Below are 22,337 nucleotides of genomic sequence, written 5' to 3'. Positions count from 1 at the left end.
GTTGTCAAAATTAATTCCTATTCCGATGAAAGCTTTCTGCTGATCTCTGATATAATTCCTTGTTGGACTATGCCTCAGCTTGTCGGACTGGAGACACAGAGACCTTCACTGTCACGCTGTGAGATGATCCAGTACCTACAGAGGACCCCTGGCTCCACATCCAGAGCTGCTGGATACATTAGGGATGCTTAGAGTGGGGCAGAGAGGAGGAGGAGGACGAGGAGGAGGAAGAGGAAGAGGAGAGGGTAGCAGAGCCAAAGGCAAAGGGCAGAAAGGGGGCAGGAAAGTCATCTCCAAACACACAGAGGCTGAGAGATAGAATGATGCAAGATGAAGAAGGGAGTGGAGCAACACAGGGTGGAAGGAGAAGTGGGTGGGGGGTAGAGTGAAAAAGGAGGGGGAGAAAATGGGGGGGAGTACCCACTGGAGGACATAAAAAGGGCGAGAAGCGCCTTGGAGCCTTGCAGTCACTCGTCCCGACAGCCACGACCACCGCTCTCCTCTCCCCTTCTCCTCACCTCCGGCCCACCTCCTCTCCACTCATCCGCCGCAGCCCTCCACCCATCTGGAACCCTCAGCAAACAGAAACCAGTGAGTAGCCTCTCTCCTCGTGCACGGAGGTCCTGCATTCATCAGTCTGCAGGAATGATGGATGCAGTCCAGAATGCTGCACAGCTTGCATGTAGAGATTTTTGTAAAATGTTGCAGCGTTTATACAGTGCACAGTTTGAGATTCATTTACTCCACCTTCTAGTAATGCATCGATGTTTATAAGCTCAGTCACATCTGTTAGGTGGTCTTAAGGTGAGGCAATATACTGAAACTGTGGACTACTTGCATGCTGTCTTTACAAACAAGGGAGCTGCATCAGACTTTTACCAGACGAGCATTTAAGCTGTACAGCTGATCCTAATGAATCATCTAAGGAGGTAGAAACAGAGTCAAGCTGCTCCTCAAGAGTCAGAGGATGATACGATGAGGTATGTTTCACCATACCGGCATCTGTCTTAATCAGTGTCAGTCTGTGAGTCCACAGTGGAAAACACAGTGTGGAAAGTATCGGTGCAAAATGTCCCTCTGACTCACAGACTTGTTAACATTCATTTTGCAGAGGATTTGAATGCTCCTTGTTTTTCCAGAATCTGAGAAAAAGAGGATGACTGCATGGAGAAATGTCACCAATGAGACAAAAGTCACTATCCAGAAGAGGGTGTCGGGTTTTTTAAGTGCACAGAAAGAGTGAGGATGTCTTGACAGCTGGGTGAAGTTCTAAGTGTGTGGAGAATACACACCTGCAGCTGCATCACCCAGTGTGATAGAAATGTTACTGATCTGCTGTCATTAACTTGTTTCAGGTGCTCCAACCGACCCCATCTGCCTTGATCATGAAGACCTCCTCCTCCTCCTCCTCCTTCTCCAAGGCTCTCTACCACCTCGTCGTCACCGTGCTGGCAGTATGCCAGGGCGTCCACTCCATGCCTGTCCCCACCGACGTGCCCATGTGCACGGCCTCCGAGCCGGCCCAGTACAGCCTGACGTTCTCTGGCCGGTGGACCCAGGCCGCCTTCCCCAAGCAGTACCCTGTCTACCGTCCACCTGCGCAGTGGTCCAACCTCATCGGTGAGTGTGTCCAGAACCTCCTTCCAGAGATCAGTCGAGACGTCAGCCTGCCGCAGCGAGCCGGTCCGATCCTTCCCTTCCCCTCTCTGCTCTCAGGAGTGACGCACAGCTCCGACTTCCACATGTGGCAGCGTAATGAGTTCGCCAGCAACGGAGTGAGGGAGTTCGCCGAGAAGGGCGAGGCCTGGACGCTCATGAAGGAAGTGGAGACGGCCGGCGAACGCATCCAGAGTGTTTATGGATCCTCTCCGCTCCCCGCCGTGATGGGAGGAACGGGGCAGATGCACACTGAGTTCGAAGTCTTCGCCAGGCACTCATATGTAAGTCCGAGCGCCCCCCCCCCCCCCCCCCCCCCCCCCCCCCCCCCCCCCCCCCGTGCATGAGAGGTCAGTCTCTGACAGGTCAGTACATATTGCAAGTTGGTGTGATGCTGGCTGCAATCTGAGGAGGAAATTTCAAGAATTTCTCACTCAATATTGATACAAGCTCTCTTGTTCACATGTAGAGGAGCTTTCGGTTTACATCTATTGCATCTGACAGGAGGAAAATACTGATTTAAAAGGGAAATTTACATTTTTATAAGCCGTATGAACACAAAACAATCTGTATGAATCAATCAATCTACCTGACAGGGATCCAGATTTAACTGAGGAAAATATATCAGAGCAGTGCGCCAGAATAATGGCTGTTCAGGGCTGTGGTTCTCAAAGTGTGGTGCAGTCCCCCACTGGGAGGAGCCAGCAGGCTTCAATGGGGTCACAGACTCTTTACAATAACGACAAAATAAAAACAAATGTAAAGAAAAAGTATTACCTATTCTGTTAAAACATATTTTTTAAGTCGTATTTTTTTGGAAGTGTAATGGAAACATGTGAAAAGGTTAAAATGATAGTTATATATTATGTTCCCTATTTCTGAATGATATTTACCCATTTTTTGCTTGAATTCTGTCACGTTTTGGCAACATTTTGCTTGCCTTTTCAGTGAAGTGAGGTTACAAGGGATCTTATTTTTTGAATTATTGGCCCTGCAGCAGCACTCTGTTGTCCCAGTGATATCTAGTGTTCCCAGATGGTAAATACATATTCATTTTTATATATACGTTACATGACACCGACAGCCAAACATGAGAAAAAAGTGTGATTCATAATCTGGACGTTGCAGACACTTATGTTAGTTTTACTTCTTAATGAATGTTTCAAACACTTGAGTTCAACAAAATTAACACTGCAGTTACTTCTGTCCGTTCTGATTACCTCACATTAACACAACTGTAAGTGCAGTAACTGGCAACGTACTGGAATAAAAACAAGCCCGTGGCTATAAAAGCACTAATAATGTCAACATTTTGTCATTAGTCCAATAAACACACTAAGTTGAGCCTCACATTAAGAGGAGTTACGTTGTAAAAATACTGCATTGTGCTCTTTTAACAAAGCTGATGCAGCAAATTACTAAAAGCTCCTATAAAATCTCTAGACTGCGTCTTTTTCCTTTCCTTTTTACACACACTGTTAACGACCGCTTCCCAAATGGAACAAACTTAATTTATATGTCTTCAAAATTATGTAAAACTCTGCAGAGTTTCCTCCCGATGAGTCTCTCGAGGGGCAATAAAAGCGAAGACACATCGGAGCAGACTGTTAGGCTTGGACAGAGGACAGCGGGAACAAGACAGTCCAGCTGGACAGAAGACGTTTATGTCTGCTGCACAGAGCGTCCTGAAACAATAAAGTGTTTAGTGTTTGTGGGTTATGTTGGGATGAAGACGGCCGACGTGGAGGCCCCAGTCTGATCACCTCTCCCTTCCCCTACGCTTTGCTTCTTCCAGTTGTCCTTCGTGGTGCGTCTGGTCCCCAGCCCGGACTGGTTCGTGGGCGTGGACAGCATCGACCTGTGCGATGGCGACCGCTGGAAGGAGAGCGTGTCGCTGGAGCTCTTCCCCTACGACGCCGGCACCGACAGCGGCTTCACCTTCTCCTCCCCCAACTTCGAGACCATCCCGCAGGACAAGATCACACAGGTCCGTCGCATCGGAACGCACTCTGGAGAAGTCACTCCACCTAAATCCACAGATTCCCCAACAAAAACCAAGACAACCGTCGAAGAAATCGTCTAATTTGTCTCTTTTTCCTCCGCAGATCACCTCATCCTTCCCCAACCACCCTGCCAACTCCTTCTTCTACCCCCGCCTGAAGCACCTGCCGCCCATCGCCAAGGTCACGCTCACCAAGATAAAGAAGACCAATCAGATCATCAGCCTGCCCGTCGAGCCCACGCAGTCCAACCAGCTGCCCACGGGGAACGAGATCGAGGAAGCGCTCATCAGTAAGTCTGAAGACGCTGACGTGGGTCCGTACGTCCTCCCTCTACGTTCACTCCAAACCTCACGGGGGGAACGTGCAGAGTTTCAATACTTCCTTCTTCCTGCCCCAAAATGCCTCTCGACACTGATCAAATGATACCCCACACTTTCAGAGGCTTTCTCTGCAGCCTTAAAGTGAAGAGAAGCGCTTGTGTGTGTGTTTTTTTTCAAGCAAAAGCATTTGGGAAACATTAAAAACCACACACAAATTCAATTAGCTCAGACCAGGAACCAGAGACGCCGGCAGGAGCTGCAGGGCATCAGAAAGTGCCAGGGGCGCATCTGGCATCCAGAAAAATATGACAGATGGAAAAAAAAAAGGGAAAGAGCACTTAAAGAAAACTATGTAGGAATTATGTTTGGGCCGTGACCCCAAATGAGGCACAGACGAATGAGTTTTTACAAGAGTCTGTGAGGTGGATTTGCTTAATGTGAGCTCCCAGGCTGTTAAAGACTCCCTGCTGCACAGATTAGTGGGAATAATTAAAAGAAAGAAAGCTTAACGGCATGGAAGAATACAAAGACGTCTTGGAAAAAGTGAAATGTAGAGACTGCTACTGCAAGCAAAGCTGTGGCTCATTGAAGCTTTCTCAACATTATATGTAAGGGAGCAGTTTTCTTTATCAGCACTCTGAACTTTCTTTCAAAACGGCTCTGGTCTCACAGTTCAAGGTGACAAATTTAAAGTACGGTTCAACAGGGCTTCCTGTTGATTTTCTAAATACACCTCTTAGATGATTTAATCCAAAAGGGAAGTAGAGAGATGGGAAATAGCTGAAAAAAACCAAAATTACTGATTGACAGCATTCCAAAGGTTTAAGAAATGGGATTGTTTCAGTTTAATTTGTTGACAGATTACCTCTGTGACCCCCTACTAAAGAGCCTTGACCCCCAGCAGCTACCGCACTGTGGCAGCCCGCCACTACAATCCGACTAAAGTTAAATTTAGAATAATACAAACTTTCAATAAAGTGAGCTTTCTTTTTGAAAACCAGCTGAAATCACTAGAAAAAGTGTTCAAATAGCTAAAAACAGCAAAACAGCCTCAAAGACCTTGAAAGGGAAATTGGCTCAAAAATTCTAAACCGCTACCGTATTTCCTGTTATATGAGTCAAATCAAACAAACAAAAAAAAAGAAAGATTCACTAACAGGAAAAACATGGATGAGTCACATGAGTTGATTATTGTATAGTTTTTAGTTTAAATTTGGTGTGTTTTTTCTCTTTAATTACATTTTCTTCTGATGCCAGTCAAATGCTTTTTTTTTTTAGGTCTTTCTGAGATACTGTAGCAGTATTCTGTTATCATACAGTGACATCTATTGGTTACTTATAGTATGTATATATACATTTTGATATAAAAGTTCCTTCATAGAATATGTAACATGACAAAAAGAAAGTATGACTTATAGTCTGGGAAATACGGTAAAGCAGCTAAATTCTGCTAGTGTAAATAGTAGTTGCAAAAAAAACCCAATAATGCTACATAAACGTTTTTGCATGTAATGCAAAACAATAATTCAACTTTCTGCACTGGTTTATCCTTATTGTTAAGGACAAACCTGCAGATGAAAACAGGCTCTTGTGGTCATTGAGGTTTTAGACTCTTATTGATCAAAACACTTGTCTGTGTGACTGATGTTCTCCGATGTGACATATCAACAAAACCATCTCATGAAGTTTTGGGAGGAAGGGAAAGCCGGTAACACGTCGACCCGGCGGAGGCGCTGACGTTGCAGTGCCGCGGGTGACGCCGAGGCCTTGAGTCAGCGTCGGGCCCGTTCCCATGGCGGCGCGTCAACAAACAACAGCAGGCAGCCAAGAATCTGCTGGGGTTTCCTGCCATGCTCCATGCTCTGTTTATCTTTCCCTCGTCCATCTCTGCCGCGTCTCCTCAGGAGAGATTCAACAAAAGCTTCATTCAGCTCACCTGCCTCGCACCTCACACCTCAAATTACAGCAAGGCACTCTGGTATTCAATCACATCATCCTGTATTTTCTCATTAGGAAGCAGAATTGATTGTATAAGATGTCAGTGTATCAGCCGAGCTTCACCTGCTTGCTGGATTCGTCCTCCTGCCCGCTCCCGCCTCGCCTCCCACCTCCCTGCTTTCCTCCTCTCCGGCAGACGACTGTGATACAGATCAGCTGTGCGAGGTTGGCTGAGGTTGTTGGACGGGGGTTAAAGCGGAGGGAGCCGCAGCCAGCAGCATGATGTAACACAAGAGTCACCGAGGGATAGAGAGCCTTTGGAATAAGACTTTTCTCTACATTAAAGCTCACGGCGCTTTAATTTGTAGGTGAAGTCAGATTAAAAGTAACTCATGTGATTAAATAACTAAAGTAAAAAGTTAGATTTATGGGTTCAGGGGTGAGAAAGTTTGCAGCCCACCCCTGTAAAGCCCCTGAGCATGACCTTTTGACCCCCACATACACATATACACTTGATCTGGATCAGATTGTTGATTTTTAACACTTTTTGTCCCCCCTGTTGGAGGTAAATAAAGACAAAACAACCGCAGACTGATGACTCCCCCCTCTGTGTGTGCAGATACCCCCCTGGACTGCGAGGTGTCGGTCTGGTCTCCGTGGGGCTTGTGCAAGGGCAAGTGTGGAGACTCGGGCGTGCAGCACCGGACCCGCTACATCCTGATGCACCCCGCCAACAACGGGGCGGCCTGCCCCCTGCTGGAGGAGGAGAGGAAGTGCTTCCCGGACAACTGCTTATGACTAGGCCAGGACGGGAGGGAGAGGAAGGAGAGGAAGGAGAGGAAGGCCCGGAAGGGCAGGAAGGGACGCAGGCGGTCAGGCAACAGCAAGAGATCCGCCAGATATTCACACGAGTCGCTGCAGAGATGAACTCCACTGTGTCGAATCTCCCATCCAGAGACTGAACCCCAACCACACCGAGCCCCGACGTGAAGAAACTGTCCAGAGAGGTGTAGTTTAGCGAAGCTACTAGACACCCATTCAGTTCCGGCAGATTGTCTGTTGGGGGGAGGAAAATTCCCAAAATCAAATTTAATTTGGCTTTTTTTTTTTTTTTTTTTTTTTTACCGTATTGTAGAGGATTTGTAAATATGTGAGACTTAACCTCTATAAAGACAAAAGACCAGGAACAGTGGCGAAATGAGAGCAGTAAACAAAGGGTGTATTTATTAACAGGATTTTTCCCTGTCGTGTACAGTATATGAAATCTGAACGTAGCCCTTTATGTTATGGTTATTGTGATATAAGTTCAAAACAGAAAATAATGTTTTGTAAAAAAAAAAAAAAGAAATACTCAAAATGTGCAAATAAATAAATGTATGTGTTCTGTAAAGGTCAATAAAGTGTAAATACAGCTTGAGCTTTTTGGTTTTTGAGGTGCAGATCATCTTCACAGCTTCTTTCAGTAAAGCCATGAATATCAACTTCCTGTTATCCTCAGCTCAATATATCCTCCACATGTCCAAACCATCTCAAGCTCACAGACACTGCCGTCTTCTCTGCTTTTTTCAATCAAATCTACACTCACTCCCAAGAAGTATCTTCAGCCATAAAGACTTTATTGAGCAGATTCAACTTTATCTGTTAAACTAAAGTGGACTCTGATCTATTATGTTAAATTGGACAAAACTGAGGTAGTAATTTAGACAAAAATGGAAAACTTTCATTGTGTTTTACATGGCAGCGATGCTCAAAGATACAGAACCTTTCTGAAACATTGCTACTGCGGTCATAGTAAACAGACTCTCTGCACAATGAGATGACATTAACAACAATGACATGATTCTATCTTCTTATAGCGTTATATAGTAGACAGTTGCAAGTAAAAACCATCAAACTTCGCTGTCTGTCCATAGAAATATCTGTGTACTCATCATTGTTCGTGTTTATAGCTTATTTTTCTCTGTGCACGTCTGTGTGGCTTCGTAACAAAAACAAACAACAGCACCCACTAGTGGCCCAAAATGAAAATTACTGGTGTTTCTGCAATTTCCTGCAAACGGATATCACTTTTGAAACTTTGCTGTGCAAACGCAAAACTTTACTTAAATGAAAAAGCAAATATGATACTTTTTCACTTGGAATGTTGAGTAAATGGGGCCTTAGGGTGTTAATTAATAATAACATAGATATATATATATAGATATATATATATCACTGTATATATATTCCTGTGCTCCGGAATGGTATTAGCCAAATCATCTGTCTGTTAATTACTGATTTCCCTTAAATTACACTGACTAAACCTGATTGTGTCAACAAATTCCACACATTAATGCTGAATAAATTCAAAGAGAAAGACTTCAAATCTGTGAAAAATCCCCTTTAATACATACAATGAAAGAAACAATTCATCACAAACTTGGTGAGCAGGAGACCTTAAGTTGGCAGTAAAAATACAAGACTATAGCATTAAAACCTTTTTTTCTCAACTGAATACACTGGAGTTTGGGGCCACTGTGGCAGATCCCCAACAGTTGAAGAACCAGCCGTGTTGCTGTGACGTCAATCATTACACACTGTTAAGGACAAATTGGAAATTGGATAAGTAGCCACACTAACAATGACCTCTTCAAAAAATAAAAAGACCCACACAACTTCAAGTAAACGATATGAGAGTAAATCCGTAAAGCAGATCAATTCCCTCCGGAGCCTCCAGCTCCACAGAGCCAGCTCTGGACTGAGGACAGACTGAATAGCAATAAGGAGAGAACATCTGCTTCGTGGAGGACGTCCGTCCACTCGCAGCGACGAGGGAGGGGAAAACTACTGAGATCAGGGAGAGAAGAGAGAAACAGGCTTTTCTTCACTGGAGTTTCATTAACAAGGCATGAAAGCAGCATCCAGTGTATTCTACTGTGCATCTGAGCAAAACATGGCAATGCAGCACTGCTATTAAGTGAAATGATTTCATCTGGTTGCTGCAGGATGGCGGCAATTTATTGATTATCATTCAATTAACATTTCAATTCAGCTTTATTTATTAAGTGCCAATTACAACATAGTCATTTCTAGACACTTTTACAGAGAAAACCCAACAGATCCACATGAGCTGTGGGAGGGAAAAACTCCCTTTTAACAGGAAGAAACCTTTGCAGAACCAGGCTCACAGGTGGAGGCTTTCTGCTATTCTGACTGGGGTGACATACAAAGAGACAGACAAGGAGACAGGACTGACAGGTACATTTCTTGTATACATGCAGAGAGAACACAGAGTACAAGAGAAACAATGGTCAATGACAGGTAGTTATGAAATATTACATGAAAGAAATGAAATTACAAACACTCTGACTTGCTTTAATTTAATGTGGATCCTGCTCGTCTTCTTATATAGTGTCAAACAGGCAATATAGTTATGTTCACATTATTACGAGAAGCTTCTTTCACTCCTAAACAAACGATACCTATCTCAATGTTTATTTTGAATCTTGCATAAAAAATAAGAGGTTATCAGAAATAATATCACTTAACACATTACACTGAAGTTCTTTTATCATGATTGTTTGTCTTACAGTCCTGCCCAGTGGTACATCAAATGAAGTCTCACCAAAAACCCATGGGACAAGGTGTAATGAGTCGTGGTGACCCCTGAGAGTGGGAGAAACCAAAACAATCACCCAAAATGTATCTGTGTAGCATTTTATATCCCAGATTAATTGAAAATGATTTTCATCAATTTAAATGCAAAGAATGATCTCAGTTGCTCTTTTGATGAAAAAAAATTAATTGTTTTAATCCAACATATTCATTTTAACCTTGATTAATTCTCAAAAATTTAAAATATTACTGTGAAAATACCCCAAATTGCAAAATTGCGAGCTGCTGGCTGCCTTGAATTTTCCCATTCTATTCTATTCTATTCCAGACAGTTTAAAAAAAAAAATCACAAAGAGATTAAAGATTAAAAACCTGGTTCAGCATAAACTCTTTGTTTCTCCTCCTATTACAGAGGACGTTTTTGTATTAATGCTAACAGTATATAAATGTAAAGTAAGTTATTTTGTTAAAAAGATATGATAGGCATAATGATTTATTCCTCACACTTTGTGTAAAGCTGCTGAGGTGTGGGAGGAGAAGGCAACCTGACTCTCTGCTGACTTCAGGGATGAAAACTTCTGCAGATGGTGAACCCGAGGAGGGTTTATTCTCTGTGTGGGAGTTCATTTCAAAAGGTAAACACATGGCAGCTATTGTACTTGGGATTACGTTTCCCACTCAGTTTCCAAACACTGTGCCTTATTCTGTGGATTAACAACTGAGGAGGCTGTGATATGGAGTTGTGCAACGATCGAACAAGGTTCGGTTGATGCACACCAGAAAAACCCAGCAAGACGCTATGTTCCTGTTTCACCTGGTTTTGCACTGAAGATGTGCCAAACTGTGCAGAATTATTAATGAGATTAAAACATGAAAGTGGAGAAAGATTTTGTTTTTACTTGATCTTGCACAGAATTCTCCAAATTCCAGATAAAGGGACTGATTCACACATCAAGGCCTCATTTAAACACTGTTAACAAATAAGCCAGGTCATCAGTCATCAGGCTCTTTTTAGCTGCTACATATCAAGCCACAGGATTTTAAACACTAACAGAAAATGTAGCTTTTGTTTGAGTAGCATTCATGTACAAGAAAATAAACATTTTGGCAGGAAAGTAGACAGAGAATGTAGAAATGGAGATGCTGTCCAAGAGAACACCTACTGGGTAAACTGCTAAATGCTGTTCTCTTGGGGGTCACTTTAAGGTATCTCTCACCTCTCCACGATACGCCTTTCTTCCCCCATTTCATGCCTGCAGGTTAATCAGTCACAAAATGTCTGGAAATATCTCGTCACACTAAGCTGCACCTGCGAGTTTCTCACACTGGGGCAGCCTTCCCCTTCTCCATTATAGCACTCGACATAGTGTTTGGAGGATCGGCCCAGCATTTGGACGCCGTCAGGTGTGCTGCGATCTGATGAGATGGGTTTGCGAGGGACAGGCTTCCTGCTGCAGTGTTACCTGATGTTGGCGGGCGCCATGTATTTCGATCTGGGGGAACAGGAGGAAAAGTGCATCATCGAGGAGATTCCTGAAGACTCGCTGGTCACCAGTGAGTTGTAAAGACCGAGCCGTCCTCCCGGGTTTCACGTCTGCTCCCAACTGTAACAATAAATGTGGCATTAAGTGCATATTTAATACATTATCATTGTGAGTCATACAGTAGTCTTGTTTCAGCAAGAGAGAGAAAAAAAATAGAAGCCAGAGCAGCAGGTTGTGACTCATTGGGGACATTTCCAACGTGACTATTAGGCTGTGTCTTCTTGAAAAGTGATTTTCTTTGTGCTCCCTGTAATAAATAACCAGTGTACTCATAAATGCCTTTCCTTCGTTTATTCCTAGACAGCGTGAAACAGGAAAGTCTGGCTCCTCTGCTGACATTTGTTTTAACAATAATATGCCAACAAATGTATGAGTTATGATGAGTAAACACAGAGTATCATAAGTTTCGATGTGAAGCTCAGCAAACGTTACAAGCCTGACAGACAACGTATGTATTTAACCTCACATGTTGAGTGTGTCTTGCCTTTGAGGTTATTTCTTGTTGGAGCCGTGGCACCGGGAGTCATCCAGCAAGCCATCTCGCTACTTTGGCGTCAGGGCGAAGGTCAAAGACCCAAACTTCGAGGTAAGGAACACACAGACTGGTCCACTCAGACCCAGGAGGGATGAGATGTGTTTAACATGAGCTGGCTCAACCTGGTGCACTGGTGAGACATCTGAAGTCAGAGCTTGTGGGTGAGGAGTCTGCATGTTCTCCCTGTTTGAGCGCGGGTTTGTACTGTTCCAAGTTCGTCTCACAGTCTAAATGAGCAAGTGAAGTCAGGTGGAGAATGAAAGTTGTCATCGGTTTGACTGGGTGTCTGTCTCTTGATGTTAAATCCTAAATCCTGACTCTCTTCCATCATCAGAAAACACACAACTTCAGGTTGGATGTCTTTTTTTTTTTTTTAATTAATATTTTTCTTAGAAGGGTGATGCATGAACCAGAAGAAAAAAGAACATTACAAGTTCCACTCTGAAAAATCCCAAAGAGTACATAAATAAGACGAGGGACATATGGAGACCTCAGAGTATGCTATCTCCCAACTTCTTGTCCTCTTTTCTTTATTTATCCCTTGTACAAAAAAAAGATTGTCTTGAACACCGCAACAAAAAAAACCGACTGAGAGGCATGACCCTTGTCGTATATGAGGCAAATAAATAATTAAGAAATACATGAATAAATAAGTAAAGATAATTAAGAATCAGAAAGAAGAAGAAGATATAGAAAACAAAAAAGGAAATAAATAAAGGAACAAAGGGGGCAGGTGGAGACGCCATTAATCGAAGGGGAGAGACTGAAGACAGGTAAAAAATGTTAGAAAGCATTGACACTATCAAAGAGTCAGGTCAGAGTCACCGCTCAGCGAGTATTTTATCTTCTCCAGCTTCAAGAAACCCATGACTGCATCCACTGAAAGCAACTTTTTTAAAGCCAAGGTGGAACTTTTTTATAAATGCTCCGTCTCTATGTAGATAGAAGAAAATGCACCTTTTGAAAATGCTCCGATTACACATGGATTTGCAAAAGGTTCTTTTGCACAGGCCTAGTTTCTTTCTGTTGTTTCAATACACAGTCAACAGTGCCCTCTAGTGGCCAAACATGAAAACCACATAGTAAAAACCGTATAAACAGAAATCAAGAAAAATTCTCCAAGTTATTCCCTTTTCTGTAACCGTGCCCCACTGCCGGCTGAAGCCTAACAGTCTCTCTCCCTTTAGATCGTGGTGGACAAACGTTTCGGTAAATTTGGCAAGTTCACCTTCACTGCGCACGCCTCAGGGAATCACTTCCTCTGCTTCCAAACCAACTCCACCAAGTTCTCCGTCTACGCTGGAGAAAAGCTGGTCAGACCTTCGAGCACACCTGGAGGAAACAATATTGAGAATGGTTGAATCTGAGGGAAATAAAATTCAAAATGTGTCTTTATTTTTTTTTATTCTTCAAACAGAAGCTGCATTTGGATGTCCAGATGGGAGAGCACACCATCGACCCTCAGATAGACAGAACCAAAAGCAACCTGGAGGTTCTGGAGAACAGTCTGAGACACATGATAGACCAGATGGGATACATCCTCAAACACCAGGACTACCAGAGGGTACATCTGATTTCATCTCAGTGTTTTGATGTTCCAGGAACACAACTTCCAGAATCCAACTTTTTACCTTTTTACCTCTAACCTGACTTCTAGACCAGGGCTGTCAAACTCATTTTACCTCACACAGAGCGATGTGGTCTGAAGAGGGTCGACCCAGTAAACAATAATATGATGGTATATAAATAACTAGAGATCTACATCTGTCTTTGTTTACTTACAATAAAGTGTTATTAGGTCATTAAGAAGTTCACAGTGAATCAACTATTCTTTTTTATGTCATTTCTTTGCACCAAACATTTATCTATATGTATTTTCATATTTCAAAATTATCTCGCAATCAATTTAATCTTTTTTCTTTTTAAAATTTTATCATGTGTTGTCATTCATCATTTTGAAACCATTTATAATCTTTTACAATGTGCCAAGCCCTGTTTTGTCTTGTCAGTTCTGTATTGATTCACTTATGAAGCACGTTGACTCATACCAAAGTGCAACAAAATGGTTGTATGAATGAATCATGTGATGTCCTTCCTTCTGTATTCCAGGAGAAGGAGGAGGTGTTTCGTCAGGTCAGCGAGGACACCAACAGAAAGGTGATGTGGTGGGCTGTGGTGCAGACCTCCATCTTGCTGTCTGTTGGTTTCTGGCAGATGAAGCGACTGAAAGACTTCTTCATCGAAAAGAAATTGGTCTAAGGCTCCCCACCTTGCTGTTTTTCTACAACCTGCCTGCTCTTTTACCCCTGCAGTTTCTGTATTGATGTAGAGATAATCCTTCAAACTATTTACTTGTCAGAATTTCATTTTATTGCAATGTCTGTAATAAAAATATAAGGCGTTGGAAGTAAAAAGATGTGAGTAGTGTGATGCTTCTTGCCAGTATGACTGTATTTTTCTTGAGGGACTCTGGTTTCTACTACAAAACTGCAAAAACATCAAAATATTCTTGTGGTGAAATCTGTTGTTTCTCCTTTTAAAAGAAAGGGAAAAAATTGTGTTTTGTATTGTCAGTTTTTCAGATTGTTGGTGCTTTTTCATCTATAATTATTTACAAAACTAAAGCTAATATTTCAGTTTAGATGAACATCTAACTAAGACAAAGCTGAAAATATATAAGTGTTCTCAAATAGTTCACAAAGGAAACATGATTCCTCCAAACTTGAGGAGTCGGTCACAGCCTGAATGTATTTTATACCCCTGACCTGAAGCCATCCTCACAAGGTGCAGCAGACGGATCGATAATGACTAGATGCTGTAATTATGAATGAAAATGATTTACGTGTGTGTTACAGATTATGACATAATAGAATTAGTGTGGATCGATAGATTATCATAAAAAAATATAATGTATGAATAATAAATCATGATATGATAAAGTATATATGGATGTGCTTCACATGGTTCACCTGTTGTTCTATTCCCCAGAACCGCCACTGTTCTAGTCCGTCTCTCTGAGTCCCCCTTCTGACCGCTACAGCTCGAGTACAGGTAAAGGGGGGTTCCCGACATGTTGTTGCTGCAGAGCTTCTATAATTTAGAGCTTCCAGCATGTGGTCGTTGATATAAACCAAATGTTGGGCCCCTCTCGACGCCCCCTTCTAGAATGGTCACCCCGTTTAAACTAAAACTCCAAGTAGCTTCAGAAATGGCGCCTCATTAGGTAATTACATTATTTAACTATAAAATCAAAGTTATCTCTTTTTAAGAAAACTCATCTGATAAAAGATAAATAGAGGGGAAGCATGTATGTAACAGAGGGTGCGGGCTGTATCGCTTTGCTAACTTTGTTTGCTCAGGAGAATTGGCACGCGCTCGTTAGCATTAGCTGCCTGGCTAGTTTAATCTTCACGTGATTAAAATTCCAGGTCTTCAGATGTCTTTCTGGGTCTGCTGCAACTCCTGCTTCCTCTGCCCCAGCGCCGACCGCAAACTGGCTGTCACAACCTGTGGCCATGTCATCTGCAGCGTCTGCTACCAGAAAGGTACGACCTGTTTAGCGTCAGGTTCACATTGAGTCCAGCCTGTGATGATGGTGTGTTATAAATCTGGCTCATGTCTGGAGACAAGTGAACTGATGGTGAGACAGGGACATCTGGTGGAGCTACAGCGATACGACAGAGCTGGTTATTCATATTTAAGAAGCATATCACAGCTAACTTATACGTGCCATTTACGCCTTGCAAAATGTGTTCAAAGACACACATATCTCATGTTTGCCTTGTGATTAGTGTCATTTCTCAATTGATTGCTCTCAAAGATTAATTGCTTCCCAATGAGCATGATTTTTCCACTATTTCCTGTATTTTCTTGCAAAAACAAAATCTTAAATCTTGAAAACATGCAATAGTTGTGTGTGTTAAACATCGATTTTCATCATTTATTGATTTATATGTTCAAGTTAAATACACCAATCAATCTTGAAGGAAAAGATGCAGTTTATTGTTTATATTTAACCCAGTCTGTGATGGTTGGATGATTAAAAAAAGTCCTACATACAGATCAAGTCTGGACCTCAAATAAGTGAGTTAATAGTCAAACAGGGACATCTGTTGGAATTAGAGTGATATTGCAGTGTTGATTGTTCACTTTTATACAAAAATTAATAAGAATACCACGCCTATTGGTGTTGTCAAAGTTTAATCCTGTTAAATTCTGTAAGAAACAAATAATTCTACGCTTCTTACTGCTTTCAGCAATCTTTGAGTGACTTACATACACCCTTTATTCGGTGTTCAAAAAAAATCTTGGAATTTTACCTTGGTCATGCTGCCATTATCTACTTGGTAATAACGGAAATTGTCTTCCTAAAATAGTTCACCCATTGTTTTTTCTTTGATCCCAAGACTTGTTGGAGCTCTAAAATATGAATTACATAGTTAATCACAGTTTGTCATTATTTTGAAATGAAATATTTATAGAATTTCAATGTTGATTTTATGTTATTACTTTATTTTCTTTAAAGTTTTATTTTCTATTTTACTCCCTGATTCAGACCCAAGGCTTTAAAATTGGTTCTTATTCAGAGGAAACTTTATTCTCCATCAATGCGTCTTGTTGAAGCTGATGTTTTTCTTTTTATTTAACACAAAGTGGACAATTAGCATTTTTCATGCTTGATCTTTCTCTCAGGTAATCCTGGAAAGTGTTTAATATGCAGCTCAAAATGTCAAGTATCAGCTCTCTCAGAGAAAGTAAGCACACATCTTCTCATTAACCCTTTATTTAAAGTTTTGAAGTGGCTCTAAATTCTGTAAAAAGCTGTCAGAGCACTTCCTAAAAGTAAGAAATGTTGTTTTCTTGATCCCGTGTGATGTTTGTTCTTTCAGAGCAGTGCTGAAGTGAAGGCCCTGTTTTCTGACATCAACAGTACGGCGACCAGACACTTCACAGAAATCAGCAAGGTCGCCCTGATCAAGCTCCTAACACATCATCAACCTTAGAAAACTCTGCTTTTTTTAAAGTATGCTCATAAACAGTGTGAACCTTCCTCAGGTGTTAAAGTTCCAGTCGAGACACCAGAAGAGGATCCTGGCTTATTATCAGCAGAAGGTGAGATTCATTCAGTCCTCAGACTCCAGATCGACAGCCTCTTTCTTTCCTTGACATATTTAATCGATCCTCAAAGTTTACTTGTGTTTTAACATATTTAAAGTTTGTTCAACAACCCATAAATTAAACAATTTTAGCTATATTGAATTTAATAAAGCCCATAATGTAACATCTTTCCAATGGGAAACACTTATATTATTTATATTACTTAAAAAATTTAAAAAAATATTGTAACTATTTTATGACATTATTAGCTTTATTACAATAAAATTGTGAAAAATTATTGCATTACTGGCAATTTTTTTTCATATTTGGCTTTTATTGCATTATTGGTTGCTACAGTGTGCTTCTTCTGTTTAGTCAGTGAATGATCACTCTACACCCATGTATCAGATGTGTGTTTTTCCCTCTGAGCATCACTCATGTTCTCACCACGGCAGAATAAGAAGCTAGATGAAGTGTTGGTCAAGATGAGGCAAGAAATGCAACAGATGACAGAGTAAGTCCAGATCATGTGTGTTTTTTTTTGAATCATGAATCAGAGATTGTGACACTTTGGGTTCAGAGTGTTCTAATATCTTGTTTTTCCTCCTGAAAAGGAAGCTGAATGAACAACGCACCAACATTGCGAAGCTGAAAAACTCCCTCCAGCAGCAGAGGTGCGACCCCGGCTCCGGGTTATGGAAATAAAAAGGGCAGCACTCAGCTTTTCCCACAATTACTCATTAAAATGAGCTGTTTCCTCTTCCCATTATGTCCAGGAATATGCTGTGCTTTCCAAACGTTTGGGCAATTCATTTTCTGATCCTGTAGATATTTTTTGGAGCATCTTTCAATTGTGCAATTGGAAAAAATGTGGATCACATTTATTGGCCATTTTGTGCAAAATCAGAAGGAATCTAACTTTGAAATTAAAACAAATGTAAAACAAGCTAAATAGTTCTATTCCTTAACTCATGGACGACAAACATAAGGTTTGTGGACCGAAACTGGCCAGGAAGAGGTTTCTGTCTGGCTTGTCAACCCACCAAGGAAATTGTAGAAATTAAAAAAAAAATCATTGATTTAAAAAAATAAATAAATAAATATTGAGACCAAAGCCATGCTGTTAGGGTGAGTTTATAAAAACATGCATAATACAACAGCTGTAAGGTTTGCTTTTAACATTTTACTGTGTTTTGCACCAGGAGGTTTCATTAAAAGTGGCTCAGTGTTCAGATTCTAGTTGTTTTCCAAAGTAATTGTTTGAAAAATTAGACATTTTCATCACATATGCTCTGTGCCAAGAAAAAGACAAAGATCTCTAAGTTAAAGGCCATCGTGGCACTATTGTTTTATTTCACCCTCTGATGGTGGAATGAGTTTAAACCCCTGCTGTAACCAGAGACTTTCAGAGGTAAATATTCCACAAATTAGTGAGTTTAAAGTTCAACTAAACAGCATAAAGAACTTTAACAACATTAAATGAACCTGTAATTAAAAATTCTAACAACAGGGACATTTTGAAAGCTATTTGTGGAAAAAATGTAAAGCTGACAAAAAAAAAGCATTTCTGAATTTATTGGCAAAAATAGGATTTTTTTAAAAATGTGTGATTTAAAAAAACTTAGTTCAAACAACTCAAACATGCATCAATATGACTCTCTTATAATGTGACCTGAGCTCTTTTTTAAAGAAACGCCGCTGAGCTTTCCCCCGATGTGTCTGCTTTCAGCTCTTTTATAGCCGCTGTGATCAAACATGGAGTCACAATTGATCATATTTGCAAAACTAAAAGCATAAATTCAGGAATCTTAAGCACCGAGCGTGAGTACGACATCCTGGAACACACTTTCTGTGGATTATACTCTAATTAAAGTATTTCTAAAAATCAAACACAGGCAACACTTATTTGTGAGGAAAGAGTCACTGAATCCACTTAGAGTGTAGACTTTCTGGCACAGATGCTCGTATTTTGGAGGCCTCTGGCAGCAGTTTGAATCCATCTCCAATCAGCTGGCGGCGGCCGCTCTGCTCTCACTAGGTGTCAGTCCTGGCTCGTGGAAACGGAGCCTGTTAGTTTCAGGAAAGAGCTTCTGAAGCAGAGTCGCCCTGAAATAAACTGTCAGCTTTTACACCCTTCAAATTAAAAGCATATTGTGGTGGTCTGGAGGCGAAAACCGCAGCTTTGATGGATCTTATTTACTGCTGTGCTCACTCAGGGTGAAGCAGGCTTCATCTGTGCCCCAGATGAGCCGCATGTCCCAAACGCCACATGGACATAAAGCGGGTAAACAACACACACACACACACACACACACACGCTGTAACAGTGTAACACTTCATTAAAGGCGATGGATTCAGATTTATATTTAAGTTTCACTCACTTCCTCTTGTATTTTCTTGACTCATCAAATGGAAAACTGCTTGGATTGACACTCCAGAAACGCTTATTTCAATCCCTAGTGTTTTGAACCAGGAAGAAGTTTTGTCACCCACTTCATTCCGATTGTTCGTCCAAGTCACCGAAGTCACTGTTTCAAAATGTGACAACGGATCCATTGACCACAAAGTGAAAAAACAAAAAACAAAAACCAAAACCACTGCATCTGGTCGATTTTAATGTGTTTTTCTTCTGGTTTCCTCTCAGTTCTTCAGATGCCGTACACTTCCCCCGTCTCCCTCTCACGACACGCTTCAGTCTCAAACATGTGAGTTTCACTCAGAAATGTCCTACGTTTACAAGTTGAATCCGAGAGATCAACTCCTTTGATGAAAATCTTTATTGTAGGACTGAAAACATGGAGGTGGATGAAGGGAGTCTGTTCAGAAAGGTGAGTCCTTTTCTTCCAGACGCCGTCCTCCTGTTTCCAGAATGAGAGACGTTGACGTGTTGACGCTGTCTGTCTTCCAGCCTGTCCCCGCTCCCCGGCTGTCCTTCATCGCCTCTCCACAGGACGGGACGCTGGGTATGGGAGCTGTGATATCTGCTTCGTGCCGATTGGATTTTGACTGATTGATTTTGTTGAATAATTTTATTTATTAACGACTCCATCGCTCTCGCTCCAAAAATGTGAAATTAGCTGAAATCTGAGTATTTAAGAAGTTAAAGGTCAGGTTTTGTGTTTGTATGTGTACGATTATCAGGCCGCTCCGTGAAAAGTGAATATTTTCCAATCAGCCACATGATTCAGAGAGCGCCTTGATTTCGGGCACTGATCTGCTGGGGAGGCATCCTTGTGCATAAACATGCTCTTAGCAGCCCCCCTTCATGGATTAAAACAATGCCGCGGTCCAAACACTCACTTGCTTTATGATTGTGAAACACAGTGAAGAGAGAATTGCGTGAAGCAGATGGAGACGGTGAAGATAACAGCGCGATCGCTCACAGCAACGCGGCGTTTCGTTGTTTTTCTGTGTTTATTAGCAACCGCTGAAGCAGCAAGTGTGAGATGCTGCTTGTGGTGGAAGACGACTCCGGGGGTTTTCTAAATGAGACTTGTGGCGTAAAGAGACACTCCTGAGCTCATAATGACCTTGAAAGAAAGAGGTGTGTGTTCATCACTAAGGCCTGCTTGCGTTTTGTGTTGTTTAGGCCCCGGCTGCCTGTCGTCCCAACGCTCCGCCTGCTCGGCCACGGTCAGGTGACTGGTCCCACCAGCATGTGTGTGTGTGTGTGTGTGTGTTCTGGGTTCAGTGAGCATCGACACAATCTGCTCATGCATCTGTGCGTCTTGATTTGTTGGTTTTCTTTTGTAGCTTGTTATTGTAAGACTTCTGGGTTTCTTCTCTCTGAAATCACTTTGTTGACAGAGTGAAGGAAGCTTCCAGAACTCCGGGCCGGGACGAGGATAAACACTGATTCTGTCTCACTGGAACTTTCTCCGTTCATCTCTGACCTTTTTCCTCTCAGAGAGTCACTGATTGACCTTCTGATTGATCACTGATTGAATAGAACTTTATTGTCATCATGTCAGCGTGACGACATTTAGTGAGTAAAACCCAATGAGAGAGCACTGATCTTGGATCTCAATGAATACAGACGTGACCTGATTCGGTCATTTTAAAAGATTAAATCAGGTTAATAGAATGTTTTCTAAAAGCTGCTTTTTTTGTTGAGAAAGCTGCTACATTTTGTTTGTGGTCGAATAAAGAGGTGAAATGAAGTCCTGTGAAGTTTTTGTTCTTCCTAAAGAGTGAGACATGAAGAGAAGCAGGACTGAGCCTCAGTTTTGAAGCATGTGAAACATTCACTGCTCTGCAGAAAAGAGAGAGATAAATAATTATTGGCAGATGTGTGTGTGTGTGTGTGTGTGTGTGTGTGTGTGTCTCGGTATTTTTCATGTAAATATAAACTTTTCTTCCCCTTCAGTAAAAAACCCTCCAGAACTTGGGGAATCTGGGTTGATTCTGAGTGTCAGATATGATCATTCTGTTGTTTTGCTGGTTTCTGTCTGATTCCCATCACTAAAATGGAATAATTAGTGTGTGTCTTCCTCCCACAGTCGATTCCAGGGAGCCTCTCTGACCCCGAGCGTCTCCTACAGCCAGACCCCGGCCTGGAAATCTCCCATCTTCAAACCTCTGTCCTCCTTCAGACACTCCATGTCCTCCCCAGTCTGTCCTTCTCCTTAGCCAACACACACACACACACGGAAGTGTAGAAGAAAAGCACCTGGCCGCTGACATTCAGAGAGGTATTTATGCTTCTCAACATAAAAACAAAGCCGTTGGTATGTTTATTTTGGCCACTGGAACAAGCCAACGTGTTCAACTTGGACATTTTAGCAGAGACTTATTACCCCTGATGACTAAAAACAAAGAAAGAGTTGTTGAGTGGTTGAATAAAGAGCTTTCAGTTTCTAAGTGTTTCATTTCGCCCCGAGTTCCCCGATCGATGCCGAAATCCCCATAAACTCAGCCGGGCTGGCTTCCATTGCGGCTGCTGGTATGCAGTCAAAGGTCAGACTATTCAGAAGAATCACTTTGAAAAGAGGGAAATGTGCAGGCCTGAACCCGGCCCGGCGAGCCCGAAGCCACGGGCGCAGCGAGGCCCCGCCCGCTGCCGCACAGCACCTGCTCCGTCCACAAAGACGAGCCGGGTTATTGTTCACTGGGTTTCACCGGAGAACTAATCAAGCACACAGTTTTAATCGTGCTGCAGGTTGTCAGGATTATGCATTTGTGGGAGGATGAATCTGATGGGTCTCCTCCTGGTAGATCGACTTGTTGGAATTTGAAACTGAAAACCTGCACATACACACAGAGGCAGAGGCTCACACCACTCGCTTATAAACACACACACACTCCAACATAAACACACTCATGCGGATGCGCACACACACGCTTCAGACTGTCCAAATATGATGAGATAGAAGAACACAGAGTGGACTGAAGAGTAAATATTTAGCAGAAGGAGCAGAGCTCCATCACATCACTATGAATTTTGTTTTATTTGACTTTTATTTATACAACCTGATCTCGTTGAGACATGTTCTCATTTACAAGAGAAATATGTTGAAACACACTGATATGAAGTTGCAGATAGAATTTTTTTTTTCTTTTTTAAAGATACAGGAGGAAGTGCAGTGTTCTGATGTTAGTAAAATAAACCACTGGCGTCGTCTTGTTGGAAACCATTCAGGAGAATCAATGT

At 41.9% G+C, this 22,337-nt stretch overlaps 3 protein-coding genes across 3 annotated transcripts; all 3 read left to right on the top strand.

Moving 5' to 3' along the window:
• The first annotated feature begins 466 nt into the window (after window positions 1-466).
• Window positions 467-7,324, top strand: spon2b (spondin 2b, extracellular matrix protein). The gene is made up of 6 exons (XM_030109115.1): window positions 467-591; window positions 1,356-1,620; window positions 1,717-1,940; window positions 3,452-3,643; window positions 3,762-3,948; window positions 6,537-7,324. Exons 2-6 carry the CDS (start codon window positions 1,386-1,388, stop codon window positions 6,713-6,715), a joined length of 1,017 nt encoding a protein of 338 aa, XP_029964975.1. The 5' UTR covers window positions 467-591; window positions 1,356-1,385; the 3' UTR covers window positions 6,716-7,324.
• Window positions 7,325-10,935: 3,611 nt separating this feature from the next.
• Window positions 10,936-13,907, top strand: LOC115396683 (transmembrane emp24 domain-containing protein 11). Its single transcript, XM_030102669.1, has 5 exons — window positions 10,936-11,065; window positions 11,547-11,641; window positions 12,778-12,903; window positions 13,008-13,154; window positions 13,700-13,907. The coding sequence occupies exons 1-5, from the start codon at window positions 10,936-10,938 to the stop codon at window positions 13,847-13,849; spliced, it is 648 nt and encodes a 215-aa protein (XP_029958529.1). The 3' UTR covers window positions 13,850-13,907.
• Window positions 13,908-15,026: 1,119 nt separating this feature from the next.
• On the top strand, window positions 15,027-21,316 carry rnf212 (ring finger protein 212). The gene is made up of 12 exons (XM_030102657.1): window positions 15,027-15,135; window positions 16,283-16,344; window positions 16,480-16,554; window positions 16,646-16,702; window positions 17,143-17,201; window positions 17,302-17,361; window positions 18,904-18,971; window positions 19,332-19,392; window positions 19,473-19,515; window positions 19,596-19,650; window positions 20,277-20,325; window positions 21,187-21,316. Exons 1-12 carry the CDS (start codon window positions 15,027-15,029, stop codon window positions 21,314-21,316), a joined length of 828 nt encoding a protein of 275 aa, XP_029958517.1.
• Window positions 21,317-22,337: the final 1,021 nt, after the last annotated feature.

The sequence above is a fragment of the Salarias fasciatus genome, chromosome 2, assembly GCF_902148845.1.
Source record: "Salarias fasciatus chromosome 2, fSalaFa1.1, whole genome shotgun sequence".
In the NCBI taxonomy this organism is placed as follows: domain Eukaryota; kingdom Metazoa; phylum Chordata; class Actinopteri; order Blenniiformes; family Blenniidae; genus Salarias; species Salarias fasciatus.
This window is presented reverse-complemented; position numbering and strand designations above follow the sequence as displayed.

What these genes read in the sequence shown, in the direction of transcription:
- spon2b (XM_030109115.1), top strand. Translation starts at nt 1,386, where the DNA reads ATGAAGACCTCCTCCTCCTCCTCCTCCTTCTCCAAGGCTCTCTACCAC. An exon ending in CGCAGGACAAGATCACACAG is followed by an intron (nt 3,644 to 3,761) that starts GTCCGTCGCATC and finishes TTTCCTCCGCAG; the next exon opens with ATCACCTCATCCTTCCCCAA. An exon ending in GATCGAGGAAGCGCTCATCA is followed by an intron (nt 3,949 to 6,536) that starts GTAAGTCTGAAG and finishes CTGTGTGTGCAG; the next exon opens with ATACCCCCCTGGACTGCGAG.
- LOC115396683 (XM_030102669.1), top strand. Translation starts at nt 10,936, where the DNA reads ATGGGTTTGCGAGGGACAGGCTTCCTGCTGCAGTGTTACCTGATGTTG. An exon ending in TGAAGACTCGCTGGTCACCA is followed by an intron (nt 11,066 to 11,546) that starts GTGAGTTGTAAA and finishes CTTGCCTTTGAG; the next exon opens with GTTATTTCTTGTTGGAGCCG. An exon ending in TCTACGCTGGAGAAAAGCTG is followed by an intron (nt 12,904 to 13,007) that starts GTCAGACCTTCG and finishes TTCTTCAAACAG; the next exon opens with AAGCTGCATTTGGATGTCCA.
- rnf212 (XM_030102657.1), top strand. Translation starts at nt 15,027, where the DNA reads ATGTCTTTCTGGGTCTGCTGCAACTCCTGCTTCCTCTGCCCCAGCGCC. An exon ending in CAGCGTCTGCTACCAGAAAG is followed by an intron (nt 15,136 to 16,282) that starts GTACGACCTGTT and finishes TCTTTCTCTCAG; the next exon opens with GTAATCCTGGAAAGTGTTTA. An exon ending in AAGGGAGTCTGTTCAGAAAG is followed by an intron (nt 19,516 to 19,595) that starts GTGAGTCCTTTT and finishes TCTGTCTTCCAG; the next exon opens with CCTGTCCCCGCTCCCCGGCT.